General features: G+C 38.9%; 1 protein-coding gene across 4 annotated transcripts in view; it reads left to right on the plus strand.

Moving 5' to 3' along the window:
- Window positions 1-20357, plus strand: part of DDX6 (DEAD-box helicase 6) — a 44879-nt gene that overhangs the window by 12356 nt on the left and 12166 nt on the right. For all 4 annotated transcript variants that reach the window (XM_043991388.1, XM_043991386.1, XM_043991385.1 and 1 more), the window contains exons 5-11: window positions 7675-7804; window positions 9280-9426; window positions 10240-10334; window positions 11287-11409; window positions 13550-13678; window positions 14216-14332; window positions 15956-16019. In XM_043991388.1, the coding sequence (XP_043847323.1) occupies window positions 7675-7804; window positions 9280-9426; window positions 10240-10334; window positions 11287-11409; window positions 13550-13678; window positions 14216-14332; window positions 15956-16019 (805 nt within the window). The remainder of the gene's footprint in view (window positions 1-7674; window positions 7805-9279; window positions 9427-10239; window positions 10335-11286; window positions 11410-13549; window positions 13679-14215; window positions 14333-15955; window positions 16020-20357) is intronic.

Genomic DNA, 20357 nt, shown 5'->3' on the forward strand with positions numbered 1-20357 from the left:
TTTTTTTAAAGTGAGGCAATTGGGGTTAAGTGACTTGCCCAGGGTCACATGGCTAGTTCGTGTTAAGTGTCTGAGGCCCGGATTTGAACTCAGGTACTCCTGACTCCAGGGCCGGTGCTTTATCCACTGTGCCACCTAGCCGCCCCCCAGTATACCTTTTCTGAAAAAACTATTTTGTTTTTCTTAGCATTCCTAGCCAAGGTTATCTTATTTTGAGTGATTCCTTTTGGGGTTTTTGACAAAGAGACTGGAGTGGTCTCTAGCTCATTTTACAAATGAGGAAACAGAGGCAAATAGGGTTAAGTGACTTGCCCAGGCTCACACAGCTAGTGTCTGAGGTCAGATTTGAACTTGGGTCTTTCTGGCTTCAGGCCTGGTGCTCTATATTGTGATATTTAAAATGTAACTGTGATATCTAAAAATCTAATGTGTGGTTGCCTTAAATTAGAAACTCGTAGCCCCAGTCTTTGGAGCATTAAGCATTTATTAAAGTATAATAGGGGTTAGTAAAGAGAACATGTGGAGTTCAGAAGGAAAGACCCTAGCTCCCTGCACCTGCAGCTGCTCCTACTATGACCTCCAATGGAAAGGCCCCATACTCCCTGAGTGGAAGCTCCCTGCGGGCTGCCTGGGCACAGTCCTCACACACAGCTCCAAGCTAATTGGCTGGTAGCATTGATTGACATGACGTACAGGCATTTCTATGAATAGATGTAACTTCCAGATGCTAGTCACATGCTTTCTCCTCAGGGGGGCAGTGCCCTGGTTCTCACAATGTCTTTCTTTTTTTTTTTTTTAATGGGGCAATGGGGTTAAGTGACTTGCCCAGGGTCACACAGCCAGTAACTGTCAAGTGTCTGAGGCCGGATTTGAACTCAGGAACTCCTGAATCCAGGCCCAGTGCTTTATCCACTGCGCCACCTAGCCGCCCCTCACAATGTCTTTCTCAGCAGAGGGGTGGCACTCTGACTCTCAGACGATGCTTTGCCACCTGGCTGCCTTGTGTGATGTGTGTGTGTGGGGTGTTTACTTGTGTATATTTACAAAGAGATCACTGAGTTCCCTGTGCAGCCATATCAGTCTCTTTAGACATTTCCCCATCTTCTTTTTCCCCCGACTCTCCAGACTGCCCTACCTTTCCCCTGGTACTCTATCCACTGTATATATACCCCTTCTAGCTCCCTTTTGTATGTTCTCTTCTTCCATTAGCATGTAAGTTCCTCTGGGAGAGGGACTTTGTTTCTGTTTCTGTTTGTATTCCCAGTTCTTAGCATAGTGCTTGGCACATAACAAGTGTTTAATAAATGCTTTATCTTTTCATTTTATCACAACTGTTTTTCTTTGATTCTTCAGAATTTTATTCTTCAGAATTTTCACTTCTCCTGGGCTGATTTCCTTTGTAAAATATTAGTCCAATGGATGCTAACTTCCTTTCTCTGAACCTTTTGAAATATGTCTTCCCAAAATTCAGGATGTGTATCACCTTTTGCCCATCTTTTCTTTCCTCTGTTATACATTCAGTGATGGTGTAGGCACTTTTTTGTTGTGTTTTTTTTTGTGGGACAATGAAGGTTAAGTGACTTGCCCAAGATCACACAGCTAGTGTCAAGTGTCTGAGGCCGGATTTGAACTCAGATCCTCCTGAATCCAAGGCTGGTGCTTTATCCACTGCACCACCTAGCTGCCCTCGGTGTAGGCACTTCTTATCAAAGTTTTCCTCATTCCTCCTTCAGTAATCAAGTCCTCTTTGTTCCTTCAATGACCTACAGTTGTGGAAATGTACATATGATACAATTAGAAAATAACTCAATATATAATCAGATGCCAAAATGTATAAAAGAGACAGGAAATGGCAATTCAAAAAGGAGAGAGATCTCTGGGGGCTTGAGTTGATAAGAAAGACTTCTAGAGAAAGGTTGGTGGCAACACTTTAACTAGACCTTGAAGGATAGGTAGTTCTGGAAGAAAGCAGAACATTCTCAGTAGAGTGAACAAAGAAGTGAATGTGGGGTTTAAAAAATAGTTGAAGAATCAGCCTGACTAGCCTAGAATAGAGGCTATTATTGGGAATTAACAGAAGTCTGATCATGTCTCTCACAGACACTCAACTCTAGTGGCTTCCTGTTGCCTCAAGGAACAAATACAGAATTCTCTGTTTGGCCTTCAGAGTCCTTTGTCACCTAGTCCCCTCCATCCTACCCTTCCAGTCGTCTTCTTTTTTGGGAGGGGGAGGGGGGGCATGAAGGTTAAGTGACTTGCCCAGGGTCACACAGCTAAGTAAATGTCAAGTGTCTGAGGCTGGATTTGAAACCTTTCTAGTCTTATACTTTACTCTCTAAAATATACTCCTCCATCCATTGACTCTGGTCTCTTCACTTTTTCTCTGAACAAGACATTCCAGCCTTGCTTTGGGGCATTTTCTCTGGCCATCCCCCATGACTAGAATGCTTTCCCTCCTCTGCTCCAACTACTGACTTCCCTGGCTTACTTTCAGTACCAACTAAAATCTTAACCTCCTACAGGAAGCTTTTCCTAACATCTCTTAGTTCCAGTGTCTTCCCTCTGTTAATTATTTTCTCCTTATCTTGTATATAGCTTGCTTTGTATATATTTGGCTGCATGTTGTCTCCCCTATTAGACTATAAGTTCCTTGAGGGCAGGGACTATCTTTTGCCTCTTTTTGTATTCCCAGCACTTAGCACAGTTCCTGGCACATAGTAGGCGCTTAATAAAATGTTTATTGATTGTTGATGAATATCAACCCATTAATCACCACTTTTTGATTTGGGCATGTTTTTTGTCCACACTATGGATATGCTTAAGTGTGGGTGTCCCCCAAAGTTCAGTCCTAGGCTTTCCTGTGTTTCCTTTTTGTCCTCTCAAACTTGATGATCTTATCAGCTCCAATAGATTCAGTATCATTTCCAAATGGATTTGGGGGGGGGGCCCACAGGGCAATGAGGGTTAAGTGACTTGCCTAGGGTCACACAGCTAGTAAGGGTCAAGTGTCTGACCCTGGGATTGAACTCAGGTCCTCCTGAATCCAGGGCTGGTGCTTTATCCACTGTACCACCTAGCTACCCATCAGTATCATCTCTATACAGACTCTCCTGAGCTCTAAGCTGCATCATTGGACATTTTGAACTGAATACTTCAGGCATGTGAAACTAAACATGTCCAAAACTTTCTTCCCAAATCCACCCCTCTTCTGAAATTCCCAACTGCTAGGGCCGCTACATCCTTCCAATCGCCAAGGTTTATAACCTCAGTGTCATCTTTGATTCCTTATTCTCATTGACCCCACATATCCACTCAATTGTCAAATCTTGTTATTTCTTTTTCTACACTTCTTCTAGTATATCACCTTTGATCCAGTCACAGAGCCACTGCACTAATTTCAACTCTTAGTACTGTTCACCTGGACTGTTAGACTAGACTCCTATTTGATCTCTGCTTCAAGTCTTTCCTCATTCTAAATCATCCTCCACATAGCTGCCAAAAGGATTTTCCTTAAGTGTAGGATTGACCATGTCACATGCTCCTCCTGCTTAATAAACTACAGTGGCTCCTTATTTTTTTTAGGATCAGATATAAACTCTTCTGTTAGACATTTAAAACTCTTCACGCCTTCTTACACGTTACTCTCTTCCATGTACTCTGTGGTCTTGCCATACTGGCCTTGCTATTCTTTATACTATCTCCTGTCTCTGAGCCTTTGCACTGTCTTCCATGGTTGGAGTGTGTATTCATTTCTCAGATCAGTCTCTTGGAATCCTTTGCTTTCTTCAAGACTCTTCTTCAACACCACCTTCTGAAGGAGGCCTTTTCTTTGTCCCTCTGGTTACTAGTACCTTTCTCTCTATAAGTATCTTGCATATGCTTATGTATGATATATTAGTTTCTCTTAGAATGTAAGTCCCTCTAGGACAAGGAGTAGTTAGACATTTTCTTTGTATTCCCAGCATAGCACCTGGTAAATACTAAATGCTTAATAAATGCTTATTGATTAATTTAACTATCCTGTTAACCAGCATACTAGATAAGAAGTTTGTCAGATCTTTTAAGTCAAGGTGTTTTTAACATTTGTCTCATCTGTCAGTTGAGTGTTTACAAACTCTTTAATCTAGACCTCTATTTTAATGTTAAATATATTGCCCTATAATTTCTAGGAGCCACCCTCTTTTGTCTTTCTTGAAAATCAGGTTTTAGCCTGACAATCATTTGCTAATGTTCTATTACTTGTTCTGTTCTTCATGAGTTTTCCTAAGTTTTCTTTCTCCTTCCTTCCTTCCTTCCTTCCTTCCTTCCTTCCTTCCTTCCTTCCTTCCTTCCTTCCTTCCTTCCTTCCTTCCTTCCTTCCTTCCTTCCTTCCTTCCTTCCTTCCTTCCTTCCTTCTTTCCTTTCCTTTTCTTTCCTTTTCTTTCCTTTTCTTTCCTTTTCTTTCCTTTTCTTTCCTTTTCTTTTCTTTTCTTTTCTTTTCTTTTCTTTTCTTTTCTTTTCTTTTCTTTTCTTTTCTTTTCTTTTCTTTTCTTTTCTTTTCTTTTCTTTTCTTTTCTTTTCTTTTCTTTTCTTTTCTTTTCTTTTCTTTCTGGGGCAATGAGGGTTAAGTGACTTGCCCAGGGTCACGCAGCTAGTAAGTGTCAAGTGTCTGGGCCTGGATCTGAACTCAGGTCCTCCTGAATCCAGCACTGGTGCTCTATCCACTGCGCCATCTATCTGCCCCTCGTAAATTTCTCATAATAGTTCTGATATCTGTATGCTTTTTCAGTACCCTAAGAAGTAATTCTTCTGGTTTTAGATATTTGAACTTTATTTAAAAGCAACTACATGATTTTTTTAATTAACTGAAAAATAGTAATCCGTAATAAAGGGAGAAGAAAGCAAAATAGCATTTGGATAGTCCCACTTTCTATTCTGTCATCTGTTGATACAACTTAATGGTTTGTTAGCTGTTATGGATATTTTTCCCCTGTGTTAGATGCCAGGGGAAAGATAAAGATAAGTAAGACTTATCTAAAAGCCTCAGTCTTGCTATGTAGAGTGAGTGGGGAGAAACTGAAGTGGGGGCAGGGTCATGTAGCTGCAGTCTGCTCTGCCTGCTGTTTTCATTGGGTTCTTGCATGCTATTCTGTTGAAATTGCAGGGCAAGATGGAATAGACAGTACTGAGAACTATTAAGTCTATAACTGCTTGGGTAGATTAGATTCATAGAAGACAAAATCCCAAGGAGGAAAAAAAGATTGAGATTTTTTTTTCCTGATGCCAGCATATAGTCCAGCTCTTAAATGTCCCGAACCTAGACTATCCTTCCTTCCCCTTCCTTAGTGCTAGATACCTAAAGAACTCAAAGTTACGTGACTGAGCAAATTCACCAAATTTCCTTGGGTCTCATCCTTAAAATGAGGTACAAAGACATGATTGTGCATGCAGTCAATATTCCCCATGGATAGTTTTGATCCTGAAATTTATCTGCCTCGAACCCTTTAATGATTCTAAACTGACTTCCAATAGGAAGGTAATATGACAGTGGAAAAGTACTACATTTGGGAGTTAGAAAATCAGGGTTGGCAGCTAGGTGGCACAGTGGATAAAGCACCGGCCCTGGATTCAGGAGTACCTGAGTTCAAATCCGACCTCAGACACTTGACACTTACTAGCTGTGTGACCCTGGGCAAGTCACTTAACCCCCATTGCCCCGCAAAAACAAACAAAAAAACCTACCAAAAAAACCAAAAACAAAACAGAAAATCAGGGTTCATGTCCCATATGTGCTATTTACTAGTTATGTGACTAGTGTAGTCAAACTCATTTAACCTCTCTGAGCCTCAGTTTTCTCATCAGTAAAAAGGGGATAATAATACTTACACTAACTTTGTTATAATTACCAAATCATTTCTGTAGCTTTATTAAACCATAACACTTTCCCCACAACAGCCCCTTGAGTTAAGTAATACAAGTAGTAGTATTACTATTTTATATACAAGGAAACTGTAGGGATGAGGGTAGGGTATTGTCAGTGTCTTACTGCAAAGAAATGTCAATACCTGTTAGGAAATAGGCAATGGGGATTGGTGTAGGGAAAAGGATTCTCAGAGGCCTGCTCTAACAGGATCCCTTCACTATTTTCCACTCCCCCACCCCCCACTCTTTCCTCTTAAGGTAAAAAGTTATTTTTCCTTCCTTGGATCTGCTTAGACCTTTGAGCTTACTTAAATTGGATTTTTGGATTTGGGGGGTGGGGTGGGGCAGTGAGGGTTAAGTGACTTGCCCAAGGTCACACAGCTGGCAAGCCTCAAGTGTCTGAGGCCAGATTTGAACTCAGGTCCTCCTGAATCCAGGGCTGGTGCTTTAGCCACTGTGCTACCTAGCTGCCCCTAATTGCTGTATCTTGGCATGGAAGCGATTTATCTGACATTCTTTTAAAGACTGTCAGTGGAATACAATTTAGAAAGGTTTTGAGTATGACCTGGTGATGGACTAATCTATCACCCATGACCAGCCTAATTCAGTTTAGTTAGGGCTATCATTAGATCATTTGCCAGAAGGTGGTAAACTGGCACCTGGTGAAACCTGCCATGAAGCACAACAATAGATTATTGGAGTATTGAAGACCATGGATGCAAAATCTAGCTACTTCTAGCTTTTACTATAGCCAAATTGACTTAGTTGTCCCAGTGAACATGCTCATGCATTACCACCCTTAAACCCTTCTTATATAATTCCCTTTTCTGGAGCTTTTTCAACCTTCTTTTCTACTTCCTAAGTTCTATACAGTTCACTTCCTGTCTCTTCTAAACATGTTAGCAGACAGTACTCTCCTTCCTCAACTCCTGTAGTACCAGTTACTATCTTTAGCATTCATTTGGCATTTAGCACATGCAACATTGTATTTGTTTTATCTTTTAATGTATAAGACCTATTTCTTCAACTGGATTGTAAGTTTCATAACTATAGAAAGCCAAAATTTTATCATTTTGTATCCTCAGTAGGTAATACAGTACATGTTTTGTTTTTTTTTTGTTTGTTTTTTGGCGGGGCAATGGTGGTTAAGTGACTTGCCCAGGGTCACACAGCTAGTAATTGTCAAGTGTCTGAGGCCGGATTTGAACTCAGGTACTCCTGAATCCAGGGCCGGTGCTTATTCACTGCGCCACCTAGCTGCCCCATAATACAGTACATGTAATAGGTTCTCACTAAATTCCTATTGATACTGATCTGTTTTGTCTCTTGTAATGGATTTTAAGCTACTACAGTGTCTTTGTTTGTTTGTTTGTTTTTGTGGGGCAGTGGGAGTTAAATGACTTGCCCAGGGTCACACAGCTAGTAAGTGTCAAGTGTCTGAGGCCAGATTTGAACTCAGGTCCTCCTGAATCCAGGGTGGCTGCTTTATCCACTGCGCCACCTAGCTGCCCCCAAGCTACTACAGTGTCATGTCGTTTTATGGTAACTGGAAAATATCTGTCAGTGATGATACTTTAAGTGTATTCTACTGATGTATCCAGTCTTCACATATTTATGTATTTGTGTGAAATGTCAGACACTTGAAAGTGAACTACCTGCATGACAAAAACAAATTAATACGCTTTTGGTAGACTAGAGTGTAGGCTTAAATGCTGTTTTAACATTAATTTTTTGTTTTAACATAATTCTGCATTGTCTTGTCTGTTTTTTTAGGAGGAGAGCATTCCCATTGCTTTATCTGGTAGGGATATCTTAGCTAGGGCTAAAAATGGAACTGGCAAGAGTGGTGCCTACCTCATTCCCTTACTTGAACGGCTAGACCTGAAGAAGGACAATATACAAGGTCAGTTGGAGAAAGAATTTCATACGGGAACATCAGAGAGCCCTCCTATAGAAATTATGGAGGTTTTTTCCATACTATCTAGGTAATGTGAAAAGCAATTGTTATTTTTCTAGAAATTGGTTAAATTTTTTTTAATTAACTGCTTTTTCAGGTAAGACACTGGTAAATAAGGCAAAGTAATCTGATAAGATGAGTAAATAAAGCATTTTAGAAAATTTACCTTAATCTTGTTATTCTAATTGGCTTCCTTAGAATTACTTATCCAACTTTGCAAATAGTCATTTATTCACACCAAGCAAGGTTATCCTGCAAGTCTATAAAATGCAAGAATTTGGTTATTTAAGTATTTTGAAGGTGCTAATAATCATAGTACCTTTATGGTCAAGGGGAGGCACTAGTCTAGAAGAGAGGAGTAAGAGAGTGACTCCTTCCCAAGCCCTTCTCCACCATGGAAAGCTACATAAAGAGAAGGTAAGAGAAAATTTGGGAGAAACCTTGCTCAAGGAGTTTTCTAAGTATTCTTTTTTTTTTGTTTTTTTTTTTTTGTTTTGGTGAGGCAATTGGGGTTAAGTGACTTGCCCAGGGTCACACAGCTAGTAAGTGTTAAGTGTCTGAGGCCGGATTTGAACTCAGGTACTCCTGACTCCAGGGCCAGTGCTTTATCCACTGCGCCATCTAGCTGCCCCTTCTAAGTATTCTTAATCTAGAGTTAGCAAAATTCTGTAAATAAAAGAATTTAATTTTTCCTTCCTTATCTATAGTTCTACCTCTCCTTCAAGTAGTTTAGAAACTCCACAGCTTTGATTCCTTGAGCAAGGTTAGATACCATAAAGGGGCCACATGATATGAGAAAAAAGTACTGAACTAATACTCAGAAGACCTGGGTTCTGGTTCTGATTCAGCCACTCAGTTTTATTACCTTAAGTCACTTAATCTCAGTTTCCATATCTATAAATTCGGGGTAGTCATACTTGCTTCTGCCTGCCTTAAGGAGCTGATATGAAGATCAAATAATATAATAAAGCACTTAGACTGTAAAGTACTGTATGTTATATAATGATGATAACAGCGATGTCAGCTGGACAGAGAAGAAATGGAAGATATTAATTCCTGAGCTATGTAGTACCAGTTCAGGAAGTTCATGATAAATATGTGATAGTCATGCTTAGGAAAAACTGAGGCCTGAATGCGTGCCCCTTTCTTTGGGTGGGATGGGAGTACAAATTTTGAGGAACAGTACATTTATATTATAAAGACTCATTGTTTTATGGTTATATTTCCATTAACATGTAGAAGATACTTATAGTTTCTGAGAAGTACCTGCTAAGATTTAATTCAGTCTTTTGTTAGGTTTCTAAGAATTCAAGCTCTGAAGGACAATTTTCTTATAGCTCCTTTAATCCTTTTGATTAAGTTAACATAGAAGGTAATGTACTTTTTTTTGTCTATTCTTTCTTTTTCTTGATCTCTGCCAGCAATGGTGATTGTTCCTACTAGAGAATTAGCCCTACAGGTCAGTCAAATCTGCATCCAGGTCAGCAAACACATGGGAGGGGCCAAAGTGATGGCAACCACAGGAGGAACCAACTTGCGTGATGACATAATGAGACTTGATGATACAGGTAGGAAATTCTTTTTTTTTTTTTGGGTGAGGCAATTGGGGTTAAGTGACTTGCCCAGGGTCACACAGCTAGTGTCAAGTGTCTGAGGTAGGATTTGAACTCAGGTCTTCCAGACTTCAGGGCCAGCATTCTATCTACTGTGCCACCTAGCTGCCTCCGGTAGGAAATTATAATAAAATAAGATGGTACTATTTTTTTCAGTGTCGGTGAAAACTTCTCTCCCTTTTAGATATTCTTTTGCTTTCTGTCTTTCAAAAAAGATTCTTATGGGGCAAACTGAAGGTATTGATCATGTTTTATGTATGACATTGTCTAGCATCATTGTAATTATAGATTCCTCAATGCACAAATTTCCTGGAAACAAAGTTTCTATTAGCAAAATTTGTTTGGGCTTAGAGAGTATTAGAGAAAATCCTGAAAAGTTCCTCAGTGCTGAATTGGAAGCAATGGTACTGCTTCTTCAGGTGTAAGCATTTTGAGGATAGGCCCAAGGTCTGGTTAAGGGCAAGGTTCCAGTGCCTTGGTCACTCAGGATCAGGGGAAACATTGCATGGCTTATAGCCATATGTGGCCTCTACCACCATAAAAAAGTCTGTCTGAAGGCATTTTCTATCTTCATCCTCCCTCTGAAGGAAGGCAGAAAGTTTTCTATATTCTTTGCAAAAGTTAGGAAAGGAGAAGTTGTTTAAGTAAGCTGAGAGGAATCAACCCCCAGAAGGTGATCTCGCTGTTAATAGAAGAATTATTTTACTCTGTGTTTGCTCAAGACAGAGTTCACATAAGTGATACATGTGTTTTTAAAATTTTGTGCAGTACATGTGGTGATTGCTACCCCCGGAAGAATTCTGGATCTCATCAAGAAAGGAGTAGCAAAGGTTGATCATGTCCAGATGATAGTATTGGATGAGGTAATTTCTCTCATTTGTTTTTGGTTTTTTTGTTTGTTTGTTTTTGGTAAGGCAGTTGGGGTTAAGTGACTTGCCCAGGGTCACACAGCTAGTAGGTGTTAAGTGTCTGAGACCAGATTTGAACTCAGGTACTCCAGAATCCAGGGCTAGTGCTTTATCCACTGCGCCATCTAGATGCCCCAATTTCTCTCATTTGGGAAAAATACTATTACAACAACAACAACAATAATAGCTATATAAATATAGCTCTTTAAGGTTTATAAAAACATCTCATTTGATTCATTCACTGCTAATGATTTAGGGAATAATAGTTATGCATATTTCTCTGAGCTGTCATACGCTCCTCACCTGGTCTTAAATCAGCCTTATTTGCTTGTAAAACTTATTTGCCCTTAGAGAGCAGCAGTTGATAAAAGTTAAGGGTTGTTTATTTTTCATCAGGAATGCCAGTTAGTTTAGTATTGTTATTTTCTTAGCTATTCAATAAGGTTGGGAGGAATCCTTACTTTAGGAGGTGACGTTTTTCATTAATATGACCAAACAATTCTTGTCTATCATTTTTACCACCTCTTCTAATAAAGAGTAAATTGTGAGTAAATTCAACAAACATGGTTATCTTTCTTTTTTTTTTGGTGAGGCAGTTGGGGTTAAGTGACTTGCCCAGGGTCACACAGCTAGTAATTGTTAAGTGCCTGAGGCCATATTTGAACTCAGGTATTCCTGAATCCAGGGTCAGTGCTCTATCCACTGCGCCACCTAGCTGCTCCGGTTATCCTATTGTATTTGATGCTATTGGATATTAGGAATAATAGTATATAGAGCTTATACTCTAGAAGTAGGAGAATTGTAAAGATGTTCCATAGATTCCTGGATGTTGCTTCATATTAACCAAGTCTGGAGATTGCTGCGAGGGGTTTTGTTTTTTAAAAATTTTGCTCCATTTCTATTACAGGCAGATAAATTGCTATCACAAGATTTTGTGCAGATAATGGAAGACATTATTCTCACGCTACCTAAAAACAGGCAGATTTTACTATATTCAGCCACTTTCCCTCTTAGTGTTCAGAAGTTCATGGTGAGTATAAGTTGGTTTAATTGGAGCATTGCTGTACTGAATATCCCCATTTGCCTATGGAGAGGCTTTTTTTCTTTCTCCCTATCAGTGAGATGTATCTTTTCCCTTATTTTTTGTGCCTTATATTCATTTGTTTTCACATCTGAGGCTGTGCCTATTTTGGTTGAGTCTGTTCAGTGAATAAGATGGCTTGCTTCAACATTAGGCAGCTAAAACAAATAATTCACAAAAATTTTTAGTTTTTATTTTGTCCTTTGACATCTTATAGACATAGCTTCAAATGTTGGGTTTGATTTCACAACAAATGGCACAAGACACATATAATAAATCCCATATGTAAGGTAACTGGAAAGAAGATAAGAATAGTTTCTACATCTTTAAAATGTTTGTTCCTTTTTGGCACGTACACTTGGGCTGAAGAATTGTCTTCCCCTTGGAGTTTCTGCCAGGCATTCATTCATTCATATTTTTTTTATCATAAAAGTATTTTATTATTTTCCAGTTATATGTAAAAATAGTTTTCAACATTTGTTTTCATAAGGTTTTTAGTTCCAAATTTTTTTTCCTCCTTCCAAAGACAGAAAGCAATCTGATATAGGTTATATATGTACAATCACATTAAACATATTTCTGCATTAGTCATGTTGTGATAGAAGAATCAAAAGGGGAAAGACCTCAAAAAAGAAAAAACAAAAGTAGAAACAGTATGGTTCAATCTGTATTCATAATCCACAGTTCTTTTTTTCTGGATATGGAGAACATTTTTCATCATGAGTTCTTTGGAATTTGCACTGCTGAGAAGACCTAAGTCTATCACAGTTAATCAACACACAATGTTGCTGTTACTGTGTAAATGTTCTCCTGGTTCTGCTCATTTCACTCAGCATCAGTCCACTTAAGTCTTTCCAGGTTTTTCTGAAATCCGCCTGCTCCATTACATTCATATACCATAGCTTGTTCAGCCATTCCCCAACTGATGGGTGTTTAGGGCTAAAATTCTAGCTAAACTGTCTAAAATATCTAATGAATGGTCGCCAATAAATTATAAGCTTTAGCAAGAGTTAGACTTTTAAGCATTTATTAAGGAGAATAAGAATTTGGTAAAGGGAGAGAAAAAGGCCTAGATTCCTATCTATTAAAGCAAGAGCACATTTCTAGCTCCGCTCTCCACCAGAGTCCAGAGGCCAGAGCGCCCCAGACAGAGCGCCAGTCTCTTCCTTCTTCCTCCCACTACCCAACGTCACTTCCTGATGCCAAAGAAAAGACTCCTGGTCTTGCCCTCAAAGACCTTTGCTTCATGGGTGGAACTCTTCTACAGTAAGTCTCCAGCAGGTGGTGTCATTCCAATCGTTACATGGGCATTCCTTCAGTTTCCAGTTCTTTGCCACCACGAAGAGAGCTGCTATGAATATTTTTGTACATGTGGGCCCTTTTCCCTTTTTTATGATCTCTTTGGGATACAGACCTAGTAGTGGTATTACTGGGTCACAGTCCCATACCCCTTTAGGCAGAGTTCCAAAATGCTCTCTAGGATGGTTGAGTCAGTTCACAACTCTACCAACAATGCATTAGTGTTCCAATTTTTCCACAGCGTTTCCAACATTTATTATTTTCCTTTTTTGTCATATTAGCCAATCTGATAGGTATAAGGTGTTTTAATTTGCATTTCTCTAATAGTGATTTAGAGCATTTTTTCATATGGCAGTAGATATCTGCCAGGTATTTATTAGTCCTTTATTTAGAATTTATTATTGTTGTTCAGTGATCTCAGTTGTATCCAACTAATTGTGACCCCATTTGGGCTTTTCTTGGCAGACACTGGAGTGGTTTGCCACTTCCTTCTTCAGCTCATTTTACAAATGAGGAAAGTGAGGCAAATAGGGTTAAGTAAATGACTTGCTCAGGGTGACACAACTAGTAAGTGTCTAAGGCTGGATTTCTCTGTTAGCTAGCTGCCCCTCAGGATTGCCTTTTACTTTTTGAATAGGAACATTTTTGATTTGTTGGCAGTGAATTATCCTTGTTATAATGGTGATCACTGATGAAATTTTTTTTAATTCTAGTAATATATGCTTTTATGTTCATTGTTTATGCTTTAGTTTTATTCATTCCACTGTGAGAGTCTTCTCTATTTTCTTAGAATTCCCATTTGCAAAAACCCTATGAGATTAACCTGATGGAGGAGCTAACTCTGAAGGGAGTAACCCAGTACTACGCATATGTAACTGAGCGCCAGAAAGTACACTGCCTCAACACACTTTTCTCAAGGGTAAGGAATAAGCTTCTATTGCTAAACATCAGACTTCACTAAATTCCAACCACAAAATGTAGATGATTTGTATCAACAGGCAACCATTTTCACACCTTCACTGTATCAAGTTCCCTAGCTTTTCTGGCTTCTTTTGTAAAGGTGCAGTTTCAGTTACTTATCTGAACTTGATACAATGTTGTTTAATGAATCTAAGCACTTTTTAACTTGATTCTAAAACAAAATGGCCTTATTTCACCTCAGACCCAGTAGTTTCATTTGTGGCAGTTGTGAAAGTTAATCTGATACTGAGATAAAATTGTGAAAGGAAATGTGAATTTTTCTTTGATTTAAATTCTTTTCTGCCCACTATAAAGTGAAGAAAAAAACACCCACACACCTGTTTAGAATTATTGCTCTCTTGTGCATTTTGTAAAGGCAAGTTTCAGATAATGTGCAATGGAAAGGTTTCCTGTTTGCCAGTCAAAAAACTCAAAGCTCTAGAAGATTGAATGAAGATCTTTGCCCTTCTTACCAATGTCCTTTTCCTGTGCTTAGCTCCAGATAAACCAGTCAATAATTTTCTGCAACTCCTCTCAACGTGTTGAACTGTTAGCTAAGAAGATTTCCCAACTGGGCTATTCTTGCTTCTACATCCATGCTAAAATGAGGCAGGTGAGTGTGAAGCTATATGACACTGAATCTCACAGTACTTATTTTACTTTTAGAAACATTTATAGTTATTTCTTAAATAGTTGAGTGATTTTATTTTAACTCTAATTGTTATATTTTGGGGGGACATTTAGGGTTTTTCCCCCCTCTAGTCAGTTTGTAATATGTTTTCCTATTTTTTTTTCTTTCTGAACCTATTACAAAAAGGATCCAATTTGGACTTGCCCAAGTTCTTCCCTATAACAGAATAGTTGAGTCTAAAACTTTTAAATTTCAATTCTTTTTCTTACTACAACATTCTGAAAGTTCACATAGTGAAATTTTAATCCTAGTTTGTGCAGTTCCTTTGTGCAAACTGGTAGCAAGTACTCAAAAAGAGATCTAACCCCCCTTTGGTGTTCGGAAAATACCCAGATCACCAGTCACATTTCAGTTGGCCATGAGTCAGGCATTAGAAACTCTCACTGGAAATGTATATCATAATTTGGAAGCATATATTTCAGAATGGGAAGGAAGGTGGGCCAGAAATAGTCCATAAGCATAACATTACCTTTAAATATAGCTTTGTCCTACAAGAACTAAGAAGTGATGTGAAAATACACTTTACCTTGAGGAAAACAGCTATCTTGAGATGCTTTCCATTCAGTTTGGTAGGGAACATAAAGGCCATTTGCTCCTCGTGGTAGAGACGAGGAGACTGATGCCTAGAGAGATGAAGTCATTTACCTAATACCACCCACCTGGTAAATGGCAGAGCTCAAATTTGAACCCAGTCCTCTGACTCTAAATCTAGCGTTCTTTCTACTGTACCACACTTTCTCACATTTATAAACCTATTTTAATTTACGGACTGCAACTGAGAACTTAAACATTTAAAACTGCAAATGCAGAATGTGAGATTTTAATTGTAATATTCTTTCATGTACACCTTGTTCATATTAAGGGATTATAGCAATTCTGAGTAGCCAACAGTGATGGTATGGTAGGTGTTTGATAAATACTTAACTGAATTGAAAGCAGCATTTTTGGAATACTGGATAAAAACTGGCCTAGGAGCAGGAAGACCTGAGTTCAAGTCCTGTCTCTGACACATACTGGCTCTGTGGATTGATCAAGTCACTCTGCTCACTGCTGTGGGCCTCTCTGTAGGTTGGGGAGGTGACAGCCTGCATTAGTTAGAGGGAGTTTCCTTATTTCGGAATTCCTCATACCAATGAAATAACAGATCACGTCCCTATCCTCTTATCCTCAAGTCCCTGTCCTGTTAGATTAAATGGCTAAGGTTATAAAACTACATTTAAAATTTTAGCCTTTAGATAAAAAGAGTAACTAATTTAGAAAAGAATACATATTTGGTCATGATATGTCTGATTCAAAATTTTTTTAGGATTTGAACAAAATTTTATAAGTAAGGAACCTAAGGTAAAATTTTATATGAAAATCAAAGTTTTTAGAGTTGAAAACAAAAAATCTCAAGTTTAGTTAAAAAGTTATTTCTGGGATAAAATACTCTGAATTTACTTGGTCTTTTATTATTTCTGTCTTTTGCTTTAGTATCTGTAATGTTGCTTATGATTCTCTTGTATGCAGAAGAGCTAAACAAATTGACTCTATTTATGTTTCCAGGAACACAGAAATCGTGTATTCCATGATTTCCGAAATGGCTTATGCCGTAATCTTGTTTGCACTGGTAAGAATTTTGTACCTCCCTTACTCTTTATTTTCCCTATTCTGCTTTGATTTGTTTTCACTATGCTTGTCCCTTCCCTCTCACCATCACCACTAGAAAAATAAGTAATGTTGAGATCAATACCATTAACTCTTTTAAAATTGTTCTTTATCTGAAATTGCAGGAAAATTGTTCTGGCGTGCAGACCATAACCTTGTTTGTAAAACTTTTGTGGTTGTTTTTTGGGAGGGTTTTGTTTTGGTTTTGTTTGGTTTTTTGCGGGGCTATGGGGGGTAAGTGACTTGCCCAGGGTCACACAGCTAGTAAGTGTCAAGTGTCTGAGGTCAGATTTGAACTCAGGTCCTCCTGAATCCAGGGCCGGTGTTTTATCCACTGCGCCACCTAGCTGCCCCCTTGTATTTGTTTTTGTCTGTCCTAAGTTGAATTAGCATAAGGGAAGATACCAACACAAATTGAATTGTATTAGGGATCCACTTGTATTTCTGAAATTTTTTTGTTGATTTTTTTTTTCTTATAAAAATAGATCAGTCTGTATTTTGTTTCTTGAATTTTGTACAAAAATCTTAGAGGGGAATATAGTCTTTTTTTTTTTTTTTTTTTAGTGAGGCAATTGGGGTTAAGTGACTTGCCCAGGGTCACACAGCTAGTAAGTGTTAAGTGTCTGAGGCCGGATTTGAACTCAGGTACTCCTGACTCCAAGGCCAGTGCTCTATCCACTGCGCCATCTAGCTGCCCCTGGAATATAGTCTTTCTATATTGGTATAAGATTAGTGACCAGAACCAGTTTTAAAGTGTAAAGAATCTAGGTTTTCAAAAATGTTGGTCTGTATATCAGTATGGTGCAATGGAAAGAGCACTGATTCTGGAGACAGAGGACCTGGATTCAAATCCTACCTCTGATCCTTTTTAGGTTTTGAACATCTTAAAATATGAGCATCCAGAAGTTGGTCTTGATCTGAAGCTCAAAAGAAAGAGTAGGTGTGAATATGTATGTATATCTGATACCTGAACCTATAGGAGCTGATACTAAATGGTCCAGCAAAGGAGACTGAGAAAGAACTGTCACAAAGGAAGAGGGGAAAACTAGAAGAAAACATTGTGAAGTAAACCAGGGAGCAGAGACTATCCTGGAGGTTTTGCTGAATTGCTTTATTTCTTTCTTTTTTTTATTCTTTGTTACAAGGGATGATGACTCACTAGATAGGGGAGGGATATCTTCAGATACGTGATGGTGATATCAAAACAAGATATCAATTTTTAAAAATTTAAGCCTGTAGGAACTGCAGAGAAAAGAATGAGCAAAGGGATATTTGTACAAAAAAAAGATTGTAGCTCTTTTTTGTAGCAGCAAAAAGTTGGAAACTAAGGTTTGCCCGTAAGTTCAGGAATGGTTTAACAAATTATCATATAGAATGTAATGGAGTATTGTCCTACAAGAAATGATGAAAAGTCCAAACCTGAGAAGTCCTTTATGAACTAATGCTAAGTCAAGTGAGCAGAACCCAGAGAATTAAACAAGAATTACATCGTAATGAAAAATAACTAAGAAAGAATTAAGACCTTTGATCCACTCCAGTTCTAAAGAACTGGTGATGAAACATGCTCTGTACCTCCTGACAGTGAAGTGGTAAACTTAAAGTACAGAGTGAGACATATTTCTAGGCAGCCATTGTGAAGATAGGTTCTGTTTGACTGCGCGTGTTTGATTAGAGTTCTTTTTTCTTTCAGTTGAGGTAGGGGCGAGAGATGACATCTAGCAAGATGTACCAAAATGCAGTGTAAGAAAAGAGGGTCATCGAAACATTTTAAATTCACAGAAGAGAACAAAAGGAAAGTCAGTAGAAAAAAAAGACAAGCAGGACAGCTTTGAAAATCACGTGTTGATATAGATTTGAAAATGAGAGGATAATATGATGCAGATTCATGGCTGCCTATTTTACTTTGTTTATGGAATTGCTTATTTGGTGTTAGGTTCAAAATAAAAATATAATTTTAAAGGATAAAGAAAAGTATAGGGACAGTAATTCTTTTTGTGGGGGAGCAGGACATGGGTTTAAGTGACTTGCCCAGGGTCACACAAGCTAGTAAGTGTCAAGTGTCTGAGGCCGGATTTGGACTCAGGTCCTTCTGACTCCAGGGCCAGTGTTTTATCCACTGCGCCACCTAGCTGCCCCAGGACAGTAACTCTTAATAGTTTGAAGTAATTACACTTGAAGGAATTTGAAGGATGGAGGGAAATCTGGGAAAATTTATGTGTAGGCATAAAGGAAGAATCAGTGGTTAGCGAAGATTAGAGAAGGGATGATCAAAGGGGGAAGCTCCTGGAAGAAATAAAGAATGGGATCAAGAGCACAAGTAGAGGACCTAAGCCTTCTTGAGAAGGAAAGGGTCCCAGGTTCCTGGTCCTCTTTCTGGGAGACAGTAGCAAAAAGGGAGAGAATGTGGGTATGCTGTTGAGAAGATCTGAGGTGTAGAATAGGGGACAAGAGGGAGTTCATGACAGATGGCCTCTTTTCTAATTTGTGAGATGATAAACTGCAGTAAGGAGAGTAACATAATAAATGTGAAAGAAAAAGATATGATTTGTAAAAAACACCATGGGGAATGCGATAAGCAGTCAACCAGTGAAGAGTAAAAAAGATTAGCATGAAGCATTTAGGGCCCAGTTGAATTGGTTCCAGTACAAATCTAATCAGCACAGACATATGACTTAGTCTAGTGCAGGGGTTCTTAACCTGGGGTCTGTGACTTACTTTTTAATTTTTTTTTTTTTAGTGAGGCAATTGGGGTTAAGTGACTTGCCCAGGGTCACACAGCTAGTGTTAAGTGTCTGAGGCCAGATTTGAACTCAGGTACTCACTCGCCACCTAGCTGCCCCATGAACTTTCTTTTAAAAAGCTATAAAAATCTTTCAACATAATTAATTTCACTTGTAATCCTATGTGTTTTAGTTTATATATCTAAAAATACTTAGTAGGAACACGTAGGCTTCACCATTGTCTCAGAGGAGAATATGTTTTTAATTTGGGGGGGGGAGTGAGGGTTAAGTGACTTGCCCAGGGTCACACAGCTAGTAAGTGTTAAGTGTCTGAGTTCGGATTTGAACTCAGGTCCTCCTGAATCCAGGGCTGGTGCTCTATCCACTGCGCCACCTAGCTGCCCCCTGAGAATGTATTTTTTTAAAAAGCAAAGCGAAGAACCCATGGTCTTAATTTTAAAAGGAGGAAAGTGAAGCCAAAGCCAAGAAAGTGACTGAAGTCATTATAAGGATAAAGATAGATTTTGGAGTGAGAAGAGTAGGAGATTACAGTCTGAAAATAATTTCAAAGTTCTGGATCATGGAGTTTAAAGCTATGGGTGTTGAAAAAAAATCAGTGGTAGGACTGTCTCTGTGTATGGTTTAAGGTGGGGTGAATGTACATATCATGGGGATTGATGAAGTGGGAATCCAGGGTATTTAATGAGGCAGCAACATGTATATTTAAGTCTGCAAGTATGAGGGCAGAGAGTAAAGAGGAATACCTATGAACCGTATACTGGAACTTGAGAAAAGGGGGACAGTGACCTGGGGCCCAGTAGAAAGCAGTAACTCAGATGGAGAAGTGCTGAGTGATGACAGCAGTGAAAGAGCATGGAAGTAGCAGTGAGAAAAGGAAGTTATGGTGTAGTGTTTCACGGGACATGAGAAAGTGATCCAGTATTGGAGAAAGTGACCAGGGAGGGACGGATCTTCTGTAGGAACTAGGTTTCCATGAGTGCGAGAAAATGATGGGAAAAGAAGTCACATAAGAGGCAGCTTGTTGTTTATCACAGAAAAGGTATGCCAGAGGACATAATGGGGTAGGAATTTAACAGGGGTGTAGGATTGGGATGAATGGAAGGAGGAAGGAGTGTTTACCTAGCAACCTAAAACTTGGAAGCACAAGAATTCATAGAGTGGAGGAAGAGAAGAAAAAGAGGAACATGCATTAAGCACCTACTCTGTGTCACTCATCGTGCCAAGCACTCCATAAAACCTCATTTCATTTTCACAAAAACCATGTGAGTGAGTAGGTGCTATTTTTATTTCCATCTCACATTTGAGGAAACTGAGGCAGACAGATTAAGTGACTTGCTCAGCATCACATAGCTAGTAAGAATGAGAGGCTGACTTGAACACGTGTCTTCTATCTCCAAGCCCCGTGCTGCTAGTTTCTTCCATGAGGAGAGAGAGTTTGATAATCATGGGGAGAATGGCTCATCTGATTAATTGAAGTAACTAGAGGTCCACAGTTTTAGCCATTTCCCAGTTGATGAGTATCTGCTTTATTTATAGTTCTTTGCCACCCAAAAAAGTTG

The sequence above is a fragment of the Dromiciops gliroides genome, chromosome 3 (assembly GCF_019393635.1).
Source record: "Dromiciops gliroides isolate mDroGli1 chromosome 3, mDroGli1.pri, whole genome shotgun sequence".
Lineage (NCBI taxonomy): Eukaryota > Metazoa > Chordata > Mammalia > Microbiotheria > Microbiotheriidae > Dromiciops > Dromiciops gliroides.